The 21,590-nt window shown below is 45.7% G+C and overlaps 1 protein-coding gene across 6 annotated transcripts in view; it reads left to right on the top strand.

Moving 5' to 3' along the window:
• Nucleotides 1–21,590, top strand: part of ACACA (acetyl-CoA carboxylase alpha) — a 288,803-nt gene that overhangs the window by 230,387 nt on the left and 36,826 nt on the right. For all 6 annotated transcript variants that reach the window (XM_055577329.1, XM_055577328.1, XM_055577332.1 and 3 more), the window contains 3 exons: nucleotides 14,325–14,468; nucleotides 15,064–15,184; nucleotides 19,132–19,228. In XM_055577329.1, the coding sequence (XP_055433304.1) occupies nucleotides 14,325–14,468; nucleotides 15,064–15,184; nucleotides 19,132–19,228 (362 nt within the window). The remainder of the gene's footprint in view (nucleotides 1–14,324; nucleotides 14,469–15,063; nucleotides 15,185–19,131; nucleotides 19,229–21,590) is intronic.

The raw sequence follows: 21,590 nt of genomic DNA on the forward strand, positions 1-21,590 counted from the left end.
AAGGCGATGGGCTGGTGATAGGGGCAGCCTGGATAACTTTATTTGAAACTTAAGAACATCTGTGTGGCTCCTTGTAACTTTCTGGGTGGGCTGGTGGCATGAGGGCCATTTTACAGATGGGAAGACAGAAACAGCAGAAGGTAGAAGAATACCTTTGTCTATTCGTTCCACCGACAGAGACTAGAACTAGCAGCAGAACATGAACCTCCACGTCCCTGAGTTTCATTTAAGGTGCGCTGAGTTCCCTGGGCTCAGTGTCCACAAGGCCTGAGAAGAGAAAGTAGTGTGATCATTTTATTTTTTTAATTATTTATTTTACTTTCAGCTGCACTGGGTCTTCATTGCTGCGTGGGCCTTCTCTAGTTGCAGCACACGGGGGCTACTCTTCGTTGTGGGGCTTGAGCTTGTCATTGTGGCGGCTTCTCTTGTTGCGGAACACTGGCTCTAGGCAAGAGGGCTTCAGTAGTTGTGGCTTAGTTACTCCTCGGCATGTGGGATCTTCCTGGACCAGGGATCGAACCTGTATTCCCTGCATTGGCAGACGGACTCTCAGCCACTAGACCATCAGGGACGTCCCAGTGGTCATTTTACTTTTTGTCCAAATGTCATGAGAGTGATAACATAAGTAAGAGAAGCTCCTAAGGGCCTGCTCTCTCATGTCACTCAAGGTAGTGGATCATGGGTTCCCAGTTCTTCAAACAGTAGGCAGTGGGTGGGCAGATCCTTCAAAATTCCTCACTGAGAGGTAAGGACGGACTTGATGGACATGAAAGACTGCCTGCCAGAAGGGAGTCAGGCTGGCTTGGCAAAGGCAGCAGCTTGTGTGCTTGGGAAACTGGAAAAAGAGACCCTTAATGGGCTGTGACAATTTGTAGAGTCATAAACTCCTAAGTCAAGGCGACATTGGACGTTTGCAGTGACTTTCAGATCCACTTCCTCTCCTTCCACTCTTTGCTCTGTTCTGTTTACTGTGACATCAAGAGGTCGGTAGGCTGGGAGGACCTAGAAATATAAGGGATATAGACTAAGGCCTGCCAGTTCTCATCCACTGCCCAGATATGGTAAAAGCTCTCTCTTTATACCAAGAAATCAGAATTGCAGTTTATGACTTGTCCTCTGGACAATAATTGTCTCTGGAGGTAAGGCATGTGCCAGTGGTCTGATAGGTGGATTATAGATTCATTCAAGAGGTGATGTATGATGTTCTTATGCTAAAGCATTTTAAAGCTTCTGCATTAAGGGGGAAAAAATATCCAATAATCTCATTCCCTTTAGAGAGACCAGGTCCCTGGTACCAATGGATCTGCCAAGAAAAAATAAATTTTATGATGAGTGTGGCTAGGGCTATGTGTTAAGCCTGTTAATTCTGCTAATCTTGCTTTTGAAACTTGGTATCAGGCCCACACTGGATCTCAGTTTCCAAATACATACATTTGTTTGTCTGTACAACATGAAACGTGACTCTTTGGGGTACAGTATCAGAGCTCCTCCCAGGAGCTTGTAGCACCAGGAGCCTGCACTATGCATTCTCTGTCCTTGCCCATGACACTCTCATGCACAATGTGAGTCAGTCATGGGGGCTTGAGAAAGGAAGGGATGGTTCTTCAGCTCTGGCTGCCTTGTAACTGTCACGTAACTTAAAGAGGCAGACTGGGGACTTCCCTGGAGGTCCAGAGGTTAAGGCTCAGAGCTCCCAATGCAGGGAGTAGGAGTTCCATCCCTGGTCAGGGAACTAAGATCCCACAAGCCTCATGGTGAAACCAAAAAAAAAAAAAAAATAAGAGAAATAGACTGGCCAGGTTTGAATCCAGGCTCTGCCAACTGTGAGTGGAGCGACCTTGAACAAAGTACTTAACCCTTCCAGGTCACAGTAGTGTTAACCATAAAACAGGGCTTGTAACAGACCCTTGTGAGGATTAAATGAGTTAATACAGGTAATTCACTGGTAGTGTTGTCGTCTTCCCTAAGATGCATTTAGGGGCCTGTCTCAGTGCAGCTCTTTATCTGAGACGTGGAAGTGAAATACAAACACAACACCCTCTCTACTTTCTGACCCTTGGAAGGCGAAGATTCCTTTAAGAAAATGTTAGATGTCAGTCCTCACTGTGGCAGTACATCCACATATTGACTTTCCCCATAGATGTTATCTGAAGACAATCACACACTTTGGAAAGCCATTAACACGAGAGGCACCATGTCCGGCCCTGATAGGGTAGTATATGTGTCAGTCATCTGTCTGCGCAGGTCCCCAAGGACTTGTTGGTACAATAGCCCATAATCACTCTAAGGATCAGTCCAGCAATTTGCATTTTTAAAAGTCCCTAACTACCTATTTTCACAACAGACAGGCCCTGTTCTCCGAAGCTCCAGATGGGATCAGTCTCCTTTCTAAAGAGGGCATGTGAGCTTCCTCTCGGAGTCAGCCTCTCTTTAGCATGAGGAATGAGCTCTCAGAAAAGGTTGCCCATCCCCTTGGTTTTCAGGCCTTTCCCCCTGCGCACACGTAAAATAGGGGCCACCTGACCCCATCTGGGGAGTTGTTTAGTTTCTCACCCAGTATTCCTCGGGTCTGGGAGGAAACTGTGAGCAGGGCTGTTTGACACCATGAGTGCGCTGAGGTCATCAGCTGGCAGTCTGATCCCTGCTCTCTGGTGGAATTGTCATTCAGGGGTCCACGGCCTCTGACCCTCTAAGAGAGCCCGCATGGGCATGGTGGCCTAGACACTCAGGATGGGAGAGCCCACACAAGCATCACTCTGGAGCTTCTAGAGTTCTGAGGCTCTGCCTGGGCATTGAGACTTGGGAATGATCATGTTCGACAGCCTATTATAAATGTGCTAAAACCTTTTGAAGTTTCAAAGCCTTTGATGTTAGTCACTCAGTTATGTCCAACTCTTTGTGACCCTCTTTGTGACCCCCATGGACTGTAGCCCTCCAGGCTCCTCTGTCCATGGGATTCTCCAGGGAAGAATACTGGAGTGGGTTGCCATGCCCTCCTCCAGGGGATCTTCCCAACCCAGGGATTGAACCTGTGTCTCTTATGTCTTCTGCATTGGCAGATGGGTTTTTTTTACCACTAGCACCACCTGGGAAGCCCATCAGAGCCTTTAGATTTTTTAAAAATTATGTATTTATTATTTATTCGGCTGCATGGGATCTTGGTTGGAGCACGCAAGATCTTCGTTGGCAGAGTTTGGACCCTCTAAGTTGCGATGCATGGGCTTAGTTGCTTCTCGGCACATGAGATCTTAGTTCCCCAACCAGGGATGGACCCCACTGCATTGCAAGGCAGATTCTTAACCATCACCAGGGAAGTCCCTCAGATTTTTTTTTCTAAGAAAAAGCAAATAAAATTTTTTTTTATTATTGCTCTCCTTGCCATGTACTAGCAAAGCAACTAGCCCAAAGCAACTTTGGGCTCTTGTCTCTTTGGGGCTCACTTTCCTCTATGTAAAATACATTTCCTATCTTAAGGTGAAGACCAGAGGGTCTCTGAATCTTAAATTCTTTTTAATTTCTAGTACTCTCTTATGCTATGAAGATGTGTCTTGACTTGTAGCCAGGGAGTTGTGTTAGGTTGGGGCAGGGAGAGAATAGATTGGAGCACTGGTGGGGAGTCTAAAAAAGTGACTACATGTAAGAGAATTCTGTGTTAGTGCGATTACATACTAGTAATATATAAAATTACTATGTATTAGCAAGGTTAGGAATGGGAGTTGTAGAGCGTAACAGTTTAATTTTTTTTTTTTTCCATATTACAGAAGAGTTAAGTACCAGGTGGTGATGGTAGTGATGTAGTTCATGATGAAAACAAGTGGTCCTAGAATTATTACTGGAAGCGGAAGGATCCTTCCAAGTCCCACTGCCCAACTGTTGTTTGAATTTCCGCTGTAACTCCATTACCAAATAGTCATTCAGCGATGCTTGAAAAATTCGACTGAAGGGCAACTCAGTACTCTTTAAGCCAATCCGTTTAATCTGTATGAAGTTCTTCCTAGTCTGTTTCTCTATACAGACAAACTAATTCCTCTTAAATAGTAGTTCAAAATTAACAAAGTGACTCCCAGTTTGATGCTCTAGCCTGTTGTAGAACTGAACAAAACCAAACTCTTTCCCATGTATTTTCGCTTTCAAAGTCCAGTCTTGTCTCAAGAACAAACGTAGTGAAGATGAAAATGCTCTTCAAAGATAGCAAAGAAATTGGATTCATAACATTCCGGCCAGCTGAAAATATGAAATGACTTTTAATTACTGGAGGAACAGCTAAAACTCACCACTCGGAAATAGTACTCTAGAACCTTAGGGATCTGCTGCATGCTGTCCGCCCAGGCTTTTATACCTTCTCATCACCCGCCTTGTCAAAAGTCAAGGTCGTGATACAGGGCTGGAAGATAGGGTCTTTTTTATTATTTTTTGCTGCACTGGGTCTTCGTTGCTGCACATGGGGTTTCTCCAGTTGTTGAGAGTGGGGGCCCCTCTCCAGCTGCGGTGCTCGGGCTCCTCATCGCGGTGGCTGCTCCTATTGCTGAGCACTGGCTCTCCGCACATGGGCTTCAGGAGTTGAGGCTCTTGGTTTTAGTTGTTCCTCGCAGCATGTGGATCTTCCCAGACCAGGGATTGAACCTGTGTCGCCTGCATTGGCAGTGGATTCGCAACCACTGGGTCACCAGGGAAGTCCAAAGATAGGTCTTTTTGAGAGCTATATATTCAGATACTTGTTAAAATTAGTTTAGTGGGACTTGTTTCAGAAATCAGTAGGGTGATGTAGACTGAGGGACTTTGAAGTCCTCTGGGCACACAAACCAAGATGCTAATTTCTCACCCACTCAGCTCAGGGAGCAATCTCTGGCTCACACATACGTGTGACCTCTGCTCTATGTCTGCCCTCTCTCCAGAGCATCCTATCCAGCCCCCAGGACTGGATGCTCCCTGAGTCTTGGAATCAAAGATGCCTCCACTTCACAGGTTCTGGGGTGTGTAGGATCTGTACATGTTCTGCCTGTCATAAAACATCATCCCTGAACTCAGGCTAAGTGCCCCCCAAGGACTGGTGCCCTCAGCAGAGCAGCTCCGCATCTTCATCTTCCCAGTCATTTAGATGTTATGCCTCCTTGTGCTGGATTTTCTTCACTTTTCTTTCCAGCCATGTTCATCGCTCTGTCTTTGCAAATTAGTGTTCAGTCGAAGCTCTGCTGTTGTGTCTCTCCCTCTCCTCTCCCCTTAACCTTTCTTCTCCCCCCAACCCCTGCCTGAAACCCAAGTAAATTAGCTTCTCACCCCTGCCCCCCAGTTTAAAAAAAAAAATTCCCATACTCCTCCAGCAGTGTCTGTTCTTGGATTTGCAGTCAGCAGCCATCTCCAATAACCATCCGGCTGTCAGCTCTGCAGCTCCCCACTACCTCCCACCTCCCCCATCACTCACCAGAGGAAAAAGAGAACCAGGGCCAGAGCTTGAAATATATCATGCAATAGTGTATCATGAATTTGTTGTGAATCACAGCGGTGAAGCAGGTTTATTTATTTCTGAGACCTTAAATCAATACAAAGTAGGTCTCTTAGTTCTGAAGCTGGGATGGAGTGTGAAAAAATGAGCCCATTGTACTCTTAAAACTTTGGGGAAAGGAGATGACAGCTATATAATTCCATTTACCAGGCACTAGGGGCTTTAATGTGAAGGTGACAGGGAGCTCTTTGTGCATTTAGAGCACCATATCTTCTAAATAAAAGATCTGTAGACTTGATAGTGGAGCATAGCTCCGAGTTTAATAATCTCCAAGCATTAGACCGAGCCAATATGTTCCCAAGTCAGAGAGTTCCCCCCCAAACACTCATAAATTAAAAGTGCAAGAACTGCACACGTTGGTAGATTAGAAATGCAAGGGCTTCAGTCTTCTGGGGCGAAGACAGACCTGGTCCCTGGCTGTGCACAGACTGCTGTGTGAATATGATAAAGACGCAGGAAACGAGACTGTTTAGAAACCTGACTCCTGACTGTTCATCATTCTCGGGAATGTCCCCTGTGCCTGGATCCAGATCTGGGTGTGTCCCCTCTCATTCAGAGTGGCCGCCTTCACACCGTCTAATCAGCAAACGTCCGCCGTCAGGAGTGTTGAATTATGAAAGGAGAAGCTTTAAGAGCAGTTTAGATTGATAACAAATTACCATGCCCAGGCGTCGAGTTTTTCTGGTTGATTCTTGACTGGGTCCTAATAGTTTAAATGTCTTAGAGTCTGGAATTTAAGCCTTTTAAAATAGTTTGCACATAAGAGAAAGTGAGAAATCAGTGTTTATTTAGGAAAGGAACTCATCCAAATTTAACCAAAGCATAAGATGCAAATATGGGAAGTCAAGACCGTTGGAACATATCATCAACTTGTGGGTATCTTCATTTTCTATCTAACCCTTTGAGAAAATGTCTTCTCAACAGATAAAGCAGGTTTATGCAGCTCAGTAGAGCAACCCTAATGTAATATGACTTTATAGTATATAGAGTTACTAGCTTAATTCTAGCCCAGGTAAAGAATTTTGAAAGAAAAACCCAGTATCTCCACTGGGGAAAACTAAAAGGAGAGGAAAACCAAACCACTCGTTTTGCTTAAGGAAGCCCTAACACATATTAGCACTAATAGGAAAGGCTTCTATTGCTTATAGTAGTTCAGCTTGCTGAAAATACCAGCCAGGGCTGAGTTTTTATGGAACGGTGAGAACGATGGCAGTTCACCGGCATTTATTGTGTGCCTGTTGTGTTAAGACAGTAACAGGCTTTTCACGTGTTTTAAGAGGAAAACACTAAATTGCCGCCCACCAGATGTAGATGAGAAAACACAAACAGAAAGGCTGAAGAGATGAAAGGTCGGTGTTACTCCCCAAGAAGCCAGGTCACAGCAGGCACCAAACTCTGTGCCTCTCCACTGGTGGGCAGAGGCAGTCACACAGCCAGCTGCCTTCCAGTACCGACCTCATTTCCCATACCTAGTCAGAAAAACCACTGGGAGGTGACTGGAAAAAAAAAAAAAAAAAAAAATATATATATATATATGAAGAGTTCTCACAACTCAATAATAGGAAACAACCCAGTAACTTTTTAAATGGGTAAGAAATTTGAACAGACCTTTCACCAAAGGTATAAAGATGGGTAAATAAGCACATAAAAAGATATTATCGTTAGCACATAAAAAGATATTTATCTATTAGTCATTGCTGCTGCTGCTGCTAAGTCGCTTCAGTCGTGTCCGACTCTGTGCGACCCCATAGATGGCAGCCCACCAGGCTCCCCCATCCCTAGGATTCTCCAGGCAAGAGCACTGGAGTGGGTTGCCATTTCCTTTTCCAATTCAGGAAAGTGAAAAGTGAAAGGGAAGTCGCTCAGTCGTGTCCGACTCTTAGCGACCCCATGGACTGCAGCCCACCAGGCTCCTCCACCCATGGGATTTTCCAGGCAAGAGTACTGGAGTGGGTTGCCATTGCCTTCTCCGTATTAGTCATTAGGGAGACACAAATTAAAACCACAGTTAGACCCTACTAATAAAAATTTAAGTTGACATACTAAATGTTGGTGAGTATGCAAAACAGCTAGAAATCTCACATGTGTTGGTGGGACTGCAAAATGGTACACTCACCTAGAAAAAGTCTAGCTTTCTTTTAAAAAAGTTACCCACTTCCAGTGTATCCTAGCAATCCTGCTGTTCAGTCTCTTAAGTCGTGTCCTGCTCTTTGTGACCCCGTGGACTACAGCAGGCCAGGCTTCGCTGTCCTTCCCTGTCTCCCGGAGTTGACTCAGATTCGTGTCCGTTGAGTCCGTGGTGTTATCTAACCATATCATCCTCGGGTGCCCTCTTCTCCTTTTGCTAGCGTCTTACTCCTAGGTATTTACTCAACAGAAACGAAAACGTACATTGATAAAAAACCTGTGTGGGAATGTACAGCAGCTTTATTCATAGTTGCCTGACACTGGAGACAGCCCAAGTGTCAACTAACAGCAAGCAGATGGACAGGTGGTAGTATTTCCATAACATGGAATACTATCTGCAGTAAGAAAGGAGCTGCCACCTGGGTCAGCGTCAATGACTCTCAGATGCATAATGCTTCTGAAAGAAGCTAGACGCATAACATTCTAGAACAGGCAGCGTTTTTGAGACACAGGGATCCATCCAAGGGCTGGGAGAAGGGAATTGATTACAAAGGAAATGAGAACATTTTGGGGGCTGATGAAAACTTTTGAGGCAATTGTGGGTAGTGGTTATACACCTATGTGATGTCAGATTTCATAGAATTGTACACCTAAAATTGGACAGTTTCACTATATGTGAATTGTATGTCAGTAGACCAGACTTTTACATTTTTTTTCTGTATTTGGAAATAATTTATTGTCAGTGTGCTCAAGTCTGCAGCTAAATGAGCAGTTGATGGATCCCTGAGATGAGTGATTTCCTCTGGCATCAGTTTTGACTCTGGAAGTCTATGCCTTTTTCTCATACGTTTGACAAGTAAACCGTCATGAGGTTCCTCTCTACCCCAGTTCCTCCTCCTGCCATCTACCTTATTCCTCTATTCTCCCTGTATCTCAGTTTCTTTTTGCATAAATATCTTTTCTTTTTTAAAACATTTACTTCTTTTGGACTGCACTGGGTCTCCGTTGCTCCGCGCGACCTCTCTCTCGCTGTGGTGCGCTGGCTTCTCATCGCAGTGGCATCTCTTGTTACAAAGCCTGACTCCAGTCGTTGTGGCTCACAGGTCGGTTGTGGCGTGTGGGACCCTAGTTCCTGGGCCAGGGATCCGGTCTGTGTCCCCTGCATTGGCAGGAGGATTCTTAACCGTGGGACCATGAGGGAAGTCCCCTAAATATCCTTCCCACCACTGGTAGCACAGCCCCTGTGCTCCAGTTTATCCATCAGCAGACCCGACCACTTTGTAATTTTGCTGCTTATAGAGATTTTTGGGCTTCCCAGGTGGCGCAGGGGTAAAGAATCTACCTGCCAATGCAGGAGACGCCAGAGTCCCCTGGAGAAGGAAATGGCAACCCACTCCAGTATTCTTGCCAGGAAAATTCCACAGACAGTGCGTTGGGGTCGCAAAGAGTTGGACAAGACTGAACACGCACACACACATAGAGGGATTTTGGGTCTTGCGGTGGGTGGCATTGAATCCAGCCATGGCCCAGAGGCTTCCCCGTCCTGTGCCGCCAGTGTGCCACTGTGCCCCTTGTCTAGCGCCAGCCTGCCAGCTGCCAACCAGCTCTCCGGTTTGCCAGTGATAATAGCAGCAACAAAGCAGGGGAGGAATTTGCAACCCTGGGTCTCTGTATTAAGGGACTATATTTTGGAACCCCCAAATATTCTTGGTCTCGTGGGCACTGGTCCTATCTCCCTAGAGGTTTAATTCCATTCACCCTTGGATGTATTCCTGGAGAAACATTTACACAGTAATATGTGCTGCACCACTTAAAATTGTTAATTGGAGATTGAATTACGTGTCAGCTTTTAAAAATGTAGTCCTCTCAGGTCAAGGAGGAGGGTGTTAGCACCAGGAGTAGATGAGCTATTACATTTTTTTCTTCCCCTTCCTCTTTTCACTCCCCCTCCCTTCTCCTCTCTCTCATCCTTTCTCCTTTCCTTTGTCCCTATTTTAGCACTTCTTCCCACTTTTTCTTTCTCATCTCTCTCTCCCTTTCTGCCTTAGCCAAACCTTTATCAATAACCCAACAGATCCCAGAGTGACTTTAATGTCTAAAATCATGGAGGAAATCCAGTGATGACAATTGCTCAGGAAATTTACAAAACCCCTCCTGAAATCCTCTTGAAAGTGGAAATACCTTCATGAGAAAGAGGATGGACTCCACGTACATAGCCAAATTCTTAGATCCACCAGGAATGTTTAAAGGGGAAAAGGTTCAATAAAGTGGGAGAAAACAGCAGCAGAATTTTCATTTTTTATGCATCAATATGCATCATTATTTTTCACATCTGCAGCACACAATTGCAAATATTTGCTTATAAATCTGAGGGGCCGTGATATAATATGTATACATCAGGACAAAAGCAATTTTTTTGAAAAAATTTGAGCTAAAGTTGCATCTATGAAACTCGGAAGGCTCAAAGCCTGGGTGCTGATGAATATCCTGACAAGTAAATACTACACTCATTCAGTATTACACAGTGATTTCATTTGCACAAAACCTCACAATACTCTGCCACTTCACTCAAACGTCTGGAGCACTGGGGAAGGGAAGAAACGAGTTTATCTTGATCTCCAAAAAGGGATTTAAGGGCGAGAGCAGGCGGTATATTAGACCGTTTTCATTGCCTGTCAGCCGGGGTAAACCTGAGCTGTCTGCAGCGTCTCTAGATAAGCAGAAGCAGTGGCGCGGGCCTCTGTGTGTGTGTGTGTGACTGCATTCATCGGTACTGCCTGTGCACCTCAAAATTTCTAAAGGCTCTGCAGCATCTTTCACGGAGCCTCTAACATTGGTGTTCTGCTAATCACCGGCTAGAGGCAGTGCCCTGAATTCCCAGGTCCGCCAGCTGCAATGCCTGAGTGCTGGATGAGACTTAATTTTATGTGGGGAGTGAACGGAGATCCTCTTTCAGGCTGAGCCCTCATTCAGCTCTGTCGGCATCGACACTCTTCAGCAGGGGACCTGAGATGGTGCCTGTTCCTAGTATTTCATGGCACTGCCTCTCCCCTCAGACTTGGGAGGAGGTGGCGAAGTAGGGCCTCAGCAGAGTCCCCTGTTTTGAGTGGTTCCTATGTTCAAGTGGTTATTGATGCTGTTGGGCAGATAAACCAAGAGTTTGTATCATGTAGTATAAAATGTGCAAGGAATAATTTCGGAAATGGAATGTGGCAAGCAGCATGACCTATGTACGAATGGGTATGTCCAGTTGAAAAAAACTGATGAACGAAGCTCACCTACTTCACGAAAATGATACGTTGATGAGGGTTGTGTACCCCAGGTTTTGCCATAGAAGGTTGGTAGGGCAACAGATTAAAGACTGTAACAGTGGTTGGGTGGGTCCTTTTCTCTGCCTTCCTGACGCTCATCAGGGTTAACGTAACTGCTCCAGTGCCATCATTTCAGAGTTGGGCAGGATGGGTTTTGTCTTCGCCCAGATTCAGCTTCTGCAGTTGGAGCTTTTGTTGTGAAGTATTCTAAAATCATTAAAACCACTTGAGTCAGCCCCGACCCCTATCAGTCAGGAGCTGTTGTGTGCACCCCTTTCTCCTGGTACATGCTGCACACATGTGGTCATTGAAGATGAACTGGAGGCTCCTGCTTTCTCTTCCCCAGTTGTTAAGTAGCCATGATTGTTGGCATTTGTTTGTGGTTAGTGAAGCAGGCTTCATTTTTTGTGTGTCCTTCCCCTCTGCACCTGCCCCCACCCCCTACCGCCTACCTCCTGCGATAGGGCTGACCAGAGGGAGCTCTTCGGATACTCTGTCTGCCATATAATTTTTATCTTTAGTTCCCAAATGCAATGAATCGTCTCAGATGGCAAACATTTCTTTAGCCCAGGATGATGTTGTTGGCTGTAGTAAGCCCTGGTTTTCTTCCTCAGAGGAGAAGAAATGTAGAAATACTGCTGCCTTTTCAGAACAGTGCCAAGATGTCAGAACCTGAGTTTCCACTGGTAAAGGGAAGGCATGCTAAGTGATTAGCTCCTTCCAGATCTGACTCCCATCAGATGTAAGAATATGGGGTGGAATGGGTGGACAAGGAAGCCTCCAGGAGGAACCCAGTTCTGGAGCCTCTCTTCCTCTTTGAAATGAGGGGGCAAAGATGTCTGAGGAAGGTGTATTTGAACAGCGAAGCATCTCTTCATCAGTTTCAGTCCCTTTTTCTGAGATTGGTTCTCGATGGGGCCATTACTGATTTGGGAGAGGCGTGGGGTTCTAAGTGGTTGGACCTTATCAAGTCCTAGAGACAGGGTTTCATGGGAAAGGAAATAGCATTTCTGAGTACAAAATAGCCCTAGCTCTTTTCTTGCTTCTAGGCAGCAAGGCATTCTGGGCCCCTGACATACTCTCTGGGTATCAGATAGTCAGGGTCAGTGCAGTGTCTCCTTTTTATTTCTTTTCCCCCTTTCCAATTTTATTTTAATAATTAAAAATACTGCTGATCACACCGAACGACTTCTGGCAGAGAGGCAGTCTGTCCCAGAAGGACCAGCTGTGGGCCATCGGGTTTACGACGTCCATAAAACCAGAGCCAGATCGGAGCGCGGCCTCCTGAGTGACAGGGCTTCTGCCTCCACCAGGGTGCCCCGTCGTCTGACTGCTCTGGACATTTGCTGGGGGTTGGGTTTGTTTTTGGTTTTTTTGCTCTGTCTTGTTTCCTGGTGCATGTGCGAGTGTGCGCGTGTGCACACATTTAAAGATAGAAAGGAAACAGGTATGTAATGCCCTCTGCCTGTTAGAAAGACTAAAGCCATAAAAATAACAAACGGCGTGTATTTGCTAGAATGTCAAAGTTATGAGTTTATTTTGTAATGATGTGCTCCTGCCTTCATGAGGTAAACTGGCCGTGGCGGAGGTGTTATTAGTAATATGGACGCAGTGGAGCAGAAAGCCAAGTGACCGAGAGATCAGTGTATCAGTCAGGGAGAGGGCAAATGGAAAGAGACAGCAGGAGAATGAGAATAGAGCTGCGGCGCCTGGGCTGAGATGAAAGGCGGACCGGGCAGAGGACGGGAGCCCAGTGGTCAGATTCGGCCTCCCCGCTTCCGGGGGCTCCTTCAAAGACGCTGCCGGGCCCGTCGCTCAGCTCAGAGGTGCCTGCGGAGGCTTGTCTCTGTGCTTCTCTAGTAAGGAAAGCAGAAATCTGAGAGCCGTTTTGCTCCCCATATTCCTTTCAGAAGAATCTCTTCCACCTTTCCTTCTGCTGTGTAGTTGCTAAGTGAGTGTCTGATTCTTTTGCGACCCCGTGGACTGTAGCCCTCCAGGCTCCTCTGTCCATGGAATTTTCCAGGCAAGAATACTGGAGTGGATTGTGATTTCCTTCTCTAGGGGTTCTTCCCCACCCAGGGATCGAACCTACATCTGCTGTATTGTCAGGCGGATTCTTTACCAGTGAGCCCCCTGGGAAGCCTGCCCCTCTCCCCTTTGTAGCTGAAGCTAAATGGAACCCAGACCAGCTGGGTCTCAGAGAGGTGATGGCTCTGGCTGCTCCCTTCCTCAGCCTTTGGCAGGTCTTGATCCCCGGGGCTGACCCAGCCCCGCTCACAGCTCTGAACAGGAAGGGGCAAAATGGGAATATACAGGTAGAATTCGCTGGTCTCTCCTTTATTAGGTTCTCCCCCAGAGGCTGGAAATGAATAAAAGTAAGGAAGAAATTTTGTGTTGTGGTTATTTTCCAGAGGAGGAGGAGGAGAAAGGGGAAAGAAAGAAAAGGTAACATACAGTAAGCGGCTCCACAGCTGTTAAGAGCTCTCCAGGGCTACCGTAGATGACTGGCAATTACTACACACTCAGCAGTTTGCCGGAGTCCGTGGTCAGGCTGCCCAGCTTCCATCTGCTGGGTCGGAAAACCTCCCTCCCCAAATGAAATGATTAACCAATCTTCAAGGGGAAAAGAAGCCCTACAATTTCCAAGTCGAAGAATGTTCTTTCTTCTTTTTTTCTTTTTTAAAGGTAACTTTATGATTTCCAATCGCAGGTGCCTTTCATCTTCACAAGAGTTAAACTCCTCCAGGGGTGGATAGACCAGGGAATTGAGGCCCTGAAGTCCCTGGAACCTGGGGAGGAAAGGACCCAGGAGAAGTGGGTTTGGGCATAAATCACTGCCCTTTGCCCAGCACACAAAGAGGACTTTAGGCTCAAGGCTTCATGTATGTGTCATGAGTTGCTTCAGGATTTCGTTTGAAACATCAAATATAAAGGGGAAAAGTAACCCTTGGAAAAAACGAGGAGTCCAAACTTCTCGATGCTCCTGTTTAACTGAGACTCGTCACTCGAGGGTGTCAGCAGCCAGGCACTCCCCCTTCTGCGTCTGCGGGCAGCAGCGTGGTGTGGCCTGCCTCTCGGGGCCCCAGCGTTACCCACCACTGTGGTCTCCCCCCAGAGCCCAGGATGCCACCATGCGTCTGTGGCGGCTGATAAAGAGGGGCTTGCTGGTGTTTAAATTGCAGCAGAGTATGTGATTGTCTAAAACGCCCTTTGTGTCTTCTGAGTTTCCTTTTTAGGACAAAGGTCCAGACAGTCCCTCGACACAGCCCACGGAGGCCGGACTCTGTCTTGCAGAAAAAAGAATCCATTTTAGTGGCAGTTACGAGACAGACCTTGCCTTTCTCTCTGACTGGATGAACGTCTTCTCTGGCCTGTTTCTCTAGGTCCTCGGGAGGGAAGTATACACCTCCAACAACCAGCTGGGGGGCATCCAGATCATGCACAACAACGGGGTGACGCACAGCACCGTCTGTGACGACTTCGAGGGGGTGTTCACCGTCCTGCACTGGCTGTCTTACATGCCGAAGGTGAGTCCTCCCCGCTTGCTGCCGGCACCGAAAAGCTCGGAGAACCCAGCCTTTTCACCACAGCTCACTGCCTCAGCGTGTGAGACTCCTTTATGGGAGAAGGATTTTTTTCTTACAGAATATTCTCTAGAAGCTGTTGATTTCTTTTTTTTTTTTTCTTAAAGCCATCTTTTGCCTCCTACCTTTCTTTAAAAACACCTTTGGATTTCAGGGGTCAGGCCCCCTTCTGATGATTTCCAGCCAGGGAAGCCTTGAGTCGTGTCTGGGCTCAGACCCCAGCTTCTTAAGGCTTTGTTCTCATTGTGGGGCTTTCCCCTTTGTCATCGGTGTCCACCCCTCTAGGGGACTTCCCAGAGAGCCTGGGCGCACTGAAGTCAAGAGTCCAATCGCCCCACTTTCTACCAGGCTCCCACGTGAGACTTGCGAGCTGTACCTCTTCCTCAGGGCCTGGCTCTCGATTGGGGTCCTTCCAGCTGATGGATGGGACTAACGGGTATGCTTCCATATGTGGGTCCTGCTCTCTTTGTCTGTCACTATTGCTGAGTTACGAGTTGTTCACTGACCGCTGTGCTCTTTCCCTCCCATCGCCTTCTAGAGTGTATACAGTTCAGTTCCTCTCCTGAATTCCAAGGATCCGATAGACAGAGTCATCGAGTTTGTGCCCACGAAGGCGCCGTATGACCCTCGGTGGATGCTGGCAGGCCGGCCTCACCCAAGTATGTGTATTTTAGAGGGTCCGTGGCACCCTGGCCCTCACGCTCTCAGTGTTCCTTTCCGTCACTAACCAATTCCTGCACAATAGCATGTGACAAAGAAAACAGAGCCCCGGAAGTACCTGGGAATGAGGGAAATCTGGAAAAACAACAGCTCTCTGAAGAAAAAGGTAGAAAATCCATCAAGAACAAATGAAAAATGAATGAAACCAGCTGTTGAGTCAGTTCTAAGCCCTGTAGTCGTTAGTGCGTTTCTTCTCTTTATTCTGTTATTGGAGCCCTTATTACTTAATGGTCTTAAAAAACTTTAAAACAGTTAAATATAACCCATAAAGTCAAAGAGTGATAGGACCAGAATCTTCGAGCATCTAGCCTGTGTAAACAGAGACGTTTTATTTATTCTGCGGTCGTTTTTGAAGCTGTATTTCTTTCTTCGGCTGTGTCGGGTCCTCGTTGTGGCGCGCGGCATCGCTCGTTGCGGTAAGTGGACTCTGCTAGTTGTGGTGCGTGGGTTTAGTTGCTCCGCAGCGTGTGGGATCTTCCCAGACCAGGGATTGAACCCAGGTCCCCTGCATCAGCAGGCGGCTTCATACCCACTGTGCCACCTGGGAAGTTACTGTCTTTCCCTGGTTGGAAGACAGAACTTTTAATTTGATAGCTATATTGAGTTAGAACAAGCCCTTCCTCTAATATATCTAATATATTCCTCTGTTTTGGGGCTTATTTTATACCAAACTTAAAAAGCAACAACAGGGGAAAAAAGAGGTCACTCCACCGGAAGGCAAATGTACATTCCCGTTTGCCAGCCCACTTGGCGATTTTAACAAATCTTATTTAGCAGGAAGTTCTTTCGTGAAGCCCCAAATCCTCCTGCTACATTTTGAATCTACCTTTTTAGGCTTTTTGGGAAAGTGTTCTTTTTTGCATGTTTCTTTCAACTGTTCCCTCCCCCACCCCCCTACAAAGGGCTATATTTAAAAGAATGGAATGCAGAAGATAATTCCTTAAATTTAAAAGTCACTGTGACTTTGCCGAAAGAGAAGGAGGTGTGCAGGGACTCCTGGCAGCCCCGTGGTTAAGGCTTTGCGTTTCCAGTGCATGTGCGTGAGTTGGGTCCCTGGTTGGTGAACTAAGATCCGCCGTGCCGTGTTGTGCCGCCAAAGAGTTAAAAAAGAAAAAATAATTCTTCCTAAGGAAAGCTTAGTAATCCTATGTGGGCACCCCCTGAAAAGCTAGGTGGGACTGTAAAGCACTTCCATATACACCATCTTATTTGGACTTCCTGTTTCTCAGAGATAAAATGAGATGACCATTATACAAGCTCAGAGAAGTTAAGTGATTTGGGCAAGGTCACACAGGTAATACTTAGGAGTTTGGCTTAATTCAGAAACCTAACTATAGACAGAAAAATCACCAGAGTAGGGTTGGCTTTTGGAGAAGGCAGTGGCACCCCACTCCAGTGTTCTTGCCTGGAGAATCCCAGGGACGGGGGAGCCTGTTGGGCTGCCATCTGTGGGGCCGCACAGAGTCGGGCACGACTGAAGCGACTCAGCAGCAGCCCCAGCAGCAGGGTTGACTTTAATTTAAAACCTTACCTGTTGTCGTCAATGCCCTTTCTTGCTAATCTTAATAAAATTAAATAGTTTTTCTGACATAGAAGAATCATCATAGTAATCTTTGCCCTACCTCTTGTTTTTATACCAAAACTTATAATAAGAGCCATGAGCCTAAGATATCTTATCAGTCATAAAATGCAGGACTTTTCTGGGAGAAATCAGAACAAGACCTAGTGAGTGTTCTCCTGGGAATAATGTAGAGCCATGTTAAGTGGCTTCTAAGTTCTACTGATGAACTGAACATGACCTGCTCTTTGAGGGGGCCCAGTAAAGCCCACCTATAATACCTGTAGCCCTCCAATGACTCCCCTCCATCAACCAACATATTAGGCAGGAGGGGTTTTAAAGAAAAAATATTTCCACTTTGAAATGAATTCTGTAGTTCCAAATCATTATTATTGAAGTAAGGACCATAAAATGATCCAAGCATACAAAGTTAAAATTTCAGTATCTTGGGCTTCCCTGGTGGCTCAGTGGTAAGGAATCGCCTTCCACTGCAGGGGACATGGGTTCAATCCCTGGTCTGGGAAGATCCCACATGCCTCGGAGCAACCAGGCCCATGCACCACAACTGTTGAGCCTGTGCTCTAGATAGAGCCCAGGGAGCGGCAGCTAATGAGCCCACATGTCCTAGAGCGCATGCTCTGCAACGAGAGAGAAGCCCACGCAGCAGTGAAGACCCAGCACAGCCAAAAATAAATAAATGGATAAAATTATTTTTTAACAAAACTTCGATAACCTGAGGCACTTAGAAGTTTGGTTTAGAACCCTCATCAAAATCTGAACCCTTTTTCAGGAGTTGAACAGGTGTGTGTGCATGTGTAGATGGGCATTATCCTGGCTATTATTAATGAGAACTGCAGAATCAAATGAATTTGTGATAAACTAAGTTTTCTAGTTTGGGGATAATATTTTTTCATCAACTCCCTAGCAATTCATCCTGCTGTCTCTGTGCAGCTAACACTCGCTCCCAAATCGAGTGACTTCAGATTTTAATTTAGTGGAAGCGTTAAAGAAAGCAGATGATTCCCTGTGATAAGTTAAAGCAGATATCTTCTAGGTGAAAAGTTAAAGTCATTTATTAGAGGAGATAGTGCCACGATATTCTTCAAACTGACGCCCAACACGAGCCCAGAATCTAAACGATCGGCTTTGGGCTCATGATAGAGAGATAATTTTGAAATGGATGATCACATTTTACATGGGGGCCATAGAGGCAAGGGATGTAGAACACAGTAATTACAAGTTTAGTCTTGATAAAACACTCTCCATCCTGTTTAAGTCAGCAGAGGTTAGCTTGCTCGGATCTCCACTTTTAATTGGTTTTGGACTTGGGTTTTTAGAGGGCGGAGGGCCACGTTCAAATTAGAAGACTCACTGAGAAATGGTGAGCTGAGAGGGCAGCTAGAAAACAGCTGTTTGCAGAGGCTTTGATGGGGCCTTGGTCAAACATGGAGACCTGTGGAACAGAAGTTGTTTCTCTTAAAGTAAGATGTTGAAAGTCATCTGTCTTGCCAGTGAAGGAAATCCCGTGCACGAGGGAGGTTAATGACATTAAGTGTAGGTATCAGACCCTCCTATTTCTGATACCTTTTAAGAGTATATGGGCATGGCCCTTTCTTTTAGTAGGATTATCCTTGTCAGCGGTAAATAAAGCAAGTGTATCTTTTCTAGCAGAAAAGTGCTTTTCTAGCAGAGACGCTCTTCCCCAAATTGGGGTCCTCATCTGATCATTAATATTGATACTTATCATTTCCCTATCTTCATATTTCCATTGAAAGAAAATCAGTGGAATCAAATTTTAAAATATTACCTGTAATAATTTAATCCTATTTCCCCCCTTCAAATGCAGAGCATGACTATTACATGAATACAGTTTGTACTATAATGATATAACAACAGCAAACAAAAGGAAATCAGTGGAGTCAAACAAAATTGTAAGCTAAGTTTTAAAGTAGAAATAGACATTTTGAAAACATCTTTAATGACTCGGCTGCCTTTTGGCAAATGTTTGTGGTGTTTTGCGAAAGAAGCCAGGTTATTTATTTAAAAACACGCAAACTCTGCTAGCTGAACCCCATCGTTTAACAATAAATGATGCTTTCGCTGATAAATGATTCTTTTTATTCAGACTAGCAAATGAAATAGGAGATGAGGTCTGAAGGCAGATGAACATTGAGCTGCCTAATGTTTCCATCTACTATAATATGTTTAAAAACAACAACAGACTCCCCCAAATAACCCCTCAGATCCACCCTTCCATTTGCCAGTTCTGGTGTATTTTGAATGAACTGATCATCTTTATTTTCTGTTTCCTTGCTTTCCCTTCTATAGCCCAGAAAGGTCAGTGGTTGAGTGGATTTTTTGACTATGGCTCTTTCTCAGAGATCATGCAACCGTGGGCACAGACTGTGGTGGTTGGCAGAGCCAGGTAAGACCCCTTTTGTTTTGGAAGCAACAAGATGAGGTGGTTAGATAGCATCACCGACTCAGTGAACATGAATTTGAGCACACTCCAGAAGGTAGTGAAGGACCGAGGAGCCTGGTGAGCTACTGTCATGGGGTTGCAGAAAGCTGGACAGGAGTTAGTGACTGAACAACAACAGCAATAGCAAAGGCCTATAGGTTTTTACCATCAATGCTCTCTTTGGCTAAATTTTCTAAGAGTACTGGATTGTAGTCATGCCTGAGGCAGCCTGACTGGAGCCCTGGTTCCCAGTGGTCATTCAGCATGTAACTCCAGCGACGCGTTTAATCTGAAGTCTGGTTTTGACAACATTTCCTTTTCGTAATGCCACAAGCAAAGCTCTCTGGGGGCCGTAAAGCCCAACCACAATAGCCATAGCTCACCAGAGACACCCCCCACTACGACCTTCAAAGAACATTTTCTTTTCAGAGTAGGTTCCCAGTGAATCAGACTCATCTACTTCTCTATGTGACCCCCCGAAAGATCGGTGTAACCGGAAGAAGTTCCTTCAGGGCATCGAGATTATTCTAGTAACAAATGCACTAGACTGGCTTATCATCAGATTTGAATTACAAAAAAAAAAAGAGTTGACCTGAAACAGGAGTAAAATAAGCTGGAATAGTTTGCAGGAATACCTCTATTTTTCAAGTGGGAAATCGAAGTTTCTATTAAATTTTAATACCCACTCTAAGAAGCGCTTCACTCAACAGCAAGCCCTGCACGGAATAATCTGCGCCGCTTGCCATAACGAGCACCTGCCAAGGCTGATCTTAATCTGGCCCCGCGCCGCGGAGACACGCCGCCCTGGGGACCCACATCTGGAGCTCACCTGCCTCTCGGGGGCAATCAGTTTCCCTTATCTTGGTGAAAAGTGGCACCTGCTCCAGATTCTCAAGCATGCCACGTCGGGGGGAGATTTAGATTCTAGCCTTGAAAATAATTCTAGGCTTTGTGGTTGTCTCTGCCCAGCCGGTCACCAGACCTCGTGCTTCCAGTGACAAGGGGCCATCAGATGGCAAATCCCACAGACGGGCTCTTTCCCTGTGGGTCTGAATAAGAGTCAGCCTGGAGTTGGCCCCAACCACGGCTCCCAGGGACTAGTTCCCATTTTTTTCTGGCATCCCAGGCTTCTGCCTTACCACGGGCTTCCGAGTCCCAAGGAGGATTATTCTTTGTGTCTAGAGAAGTCCCACTGGGGAGAGAGCCCCCCTACTTGGGACCTATTGGTTTGCTATAGGGAGTCTTTGAAGGACACTGGGACCAACTTTTTGAGAAAGCATCTCTCAACTATACTCTGCTTCAGTTTTCCCCTCCGTAAAAAACATGCCTGATTTTAAGCCTCATATAAACCAAACCTTTGTTAATGTCTTTAAGATCCTCCCGTGGGAAATAAGAGAATAATGCTTCCCACTTCTGATGGGAAGAACAGGGCTTGTTCCACGAGCAAGATCAGTCAAGCTTGGCTTCGGCTAGCTCTGCCATTGTTTATTGCAACACTCACCCTGACTCTCTTTCTTTCCATCTGATGAGTTTTGGGCTTCTCACTCCAAACCACACACACATGCTCACAAGTATATAAAACACAAATGGAGCCAGCTTCTTTCTAAAGCAATGGCATTTCGAGAAATAAATATAAATGTATTCTTCTGGGATTGTTACTGTAAGTGCTGCCAAAACTCATCTTTGGTATGTATGTTTGGAATATGTGTGCTATTGGCTGTAAATTGTCTTTTATTATTCCATGGCACCTTGTCCAGGGACACACTATAAAACAAGATGTAGCATCTTCATGTGCTAGCCTGATAAAATTTATATGAAGTATAATAGAAAACAGAAGTTGTTCTGAGCTGTTTTCAAGTTCAATAAATAACTGTAATACTCGGATAAAGATGTTCTTTATTAGGTCACATGGGCCCTAATATATAAGTTATAAGTTACCGATTTAGGGTGGCTTTTGCAATTACAAGTTTCCAGTTGGATTGTTAATCATTGTGAACAGAAATATTTCTGAACCCTCCTGTGTACCTGCCGCTCGTTGTCTGGTTGTCTAGAGGGCTTTTGGTTCTGATTCAGTGCAGGCAAGTGACAAGGGGGTGGGTGGTCCCCACTCTGGCCCCTGTCAGGTCTCTTATGATGACAGGAATCCATCTCCAATAGCCAGTGTGACAACCAAAGAGCATCCTCCACGGAAAACTTTGTTACGGAGATGCTGTGCGGAATGAGAGACTATAACCCGCTCCAGCCCCAACCCCAAGGAATGCAGCTCAGAAGGTGAAGATTGAATCACTTTTTCCAGAGTGAGGACTCACCGTGTACTTTGCAGACT

This window comes from Bubalus kerabau, chromosome 4 (assembly GCF_029407905.1).
Source record: "Bubalus kerabau isolate K-KA32 ecotype Philippines breed swamp buffalo chromosome 4, PCC_UOA_SB_1v2, whole genome shotgun sequence".
In the NCBI taxonomy this organism is placed as follows: Eukaryota; Metazoa; Chordata; class Mammalia; order Artiodactyla; family Bovidae; genus Bubalus; species Bubalus kerabau.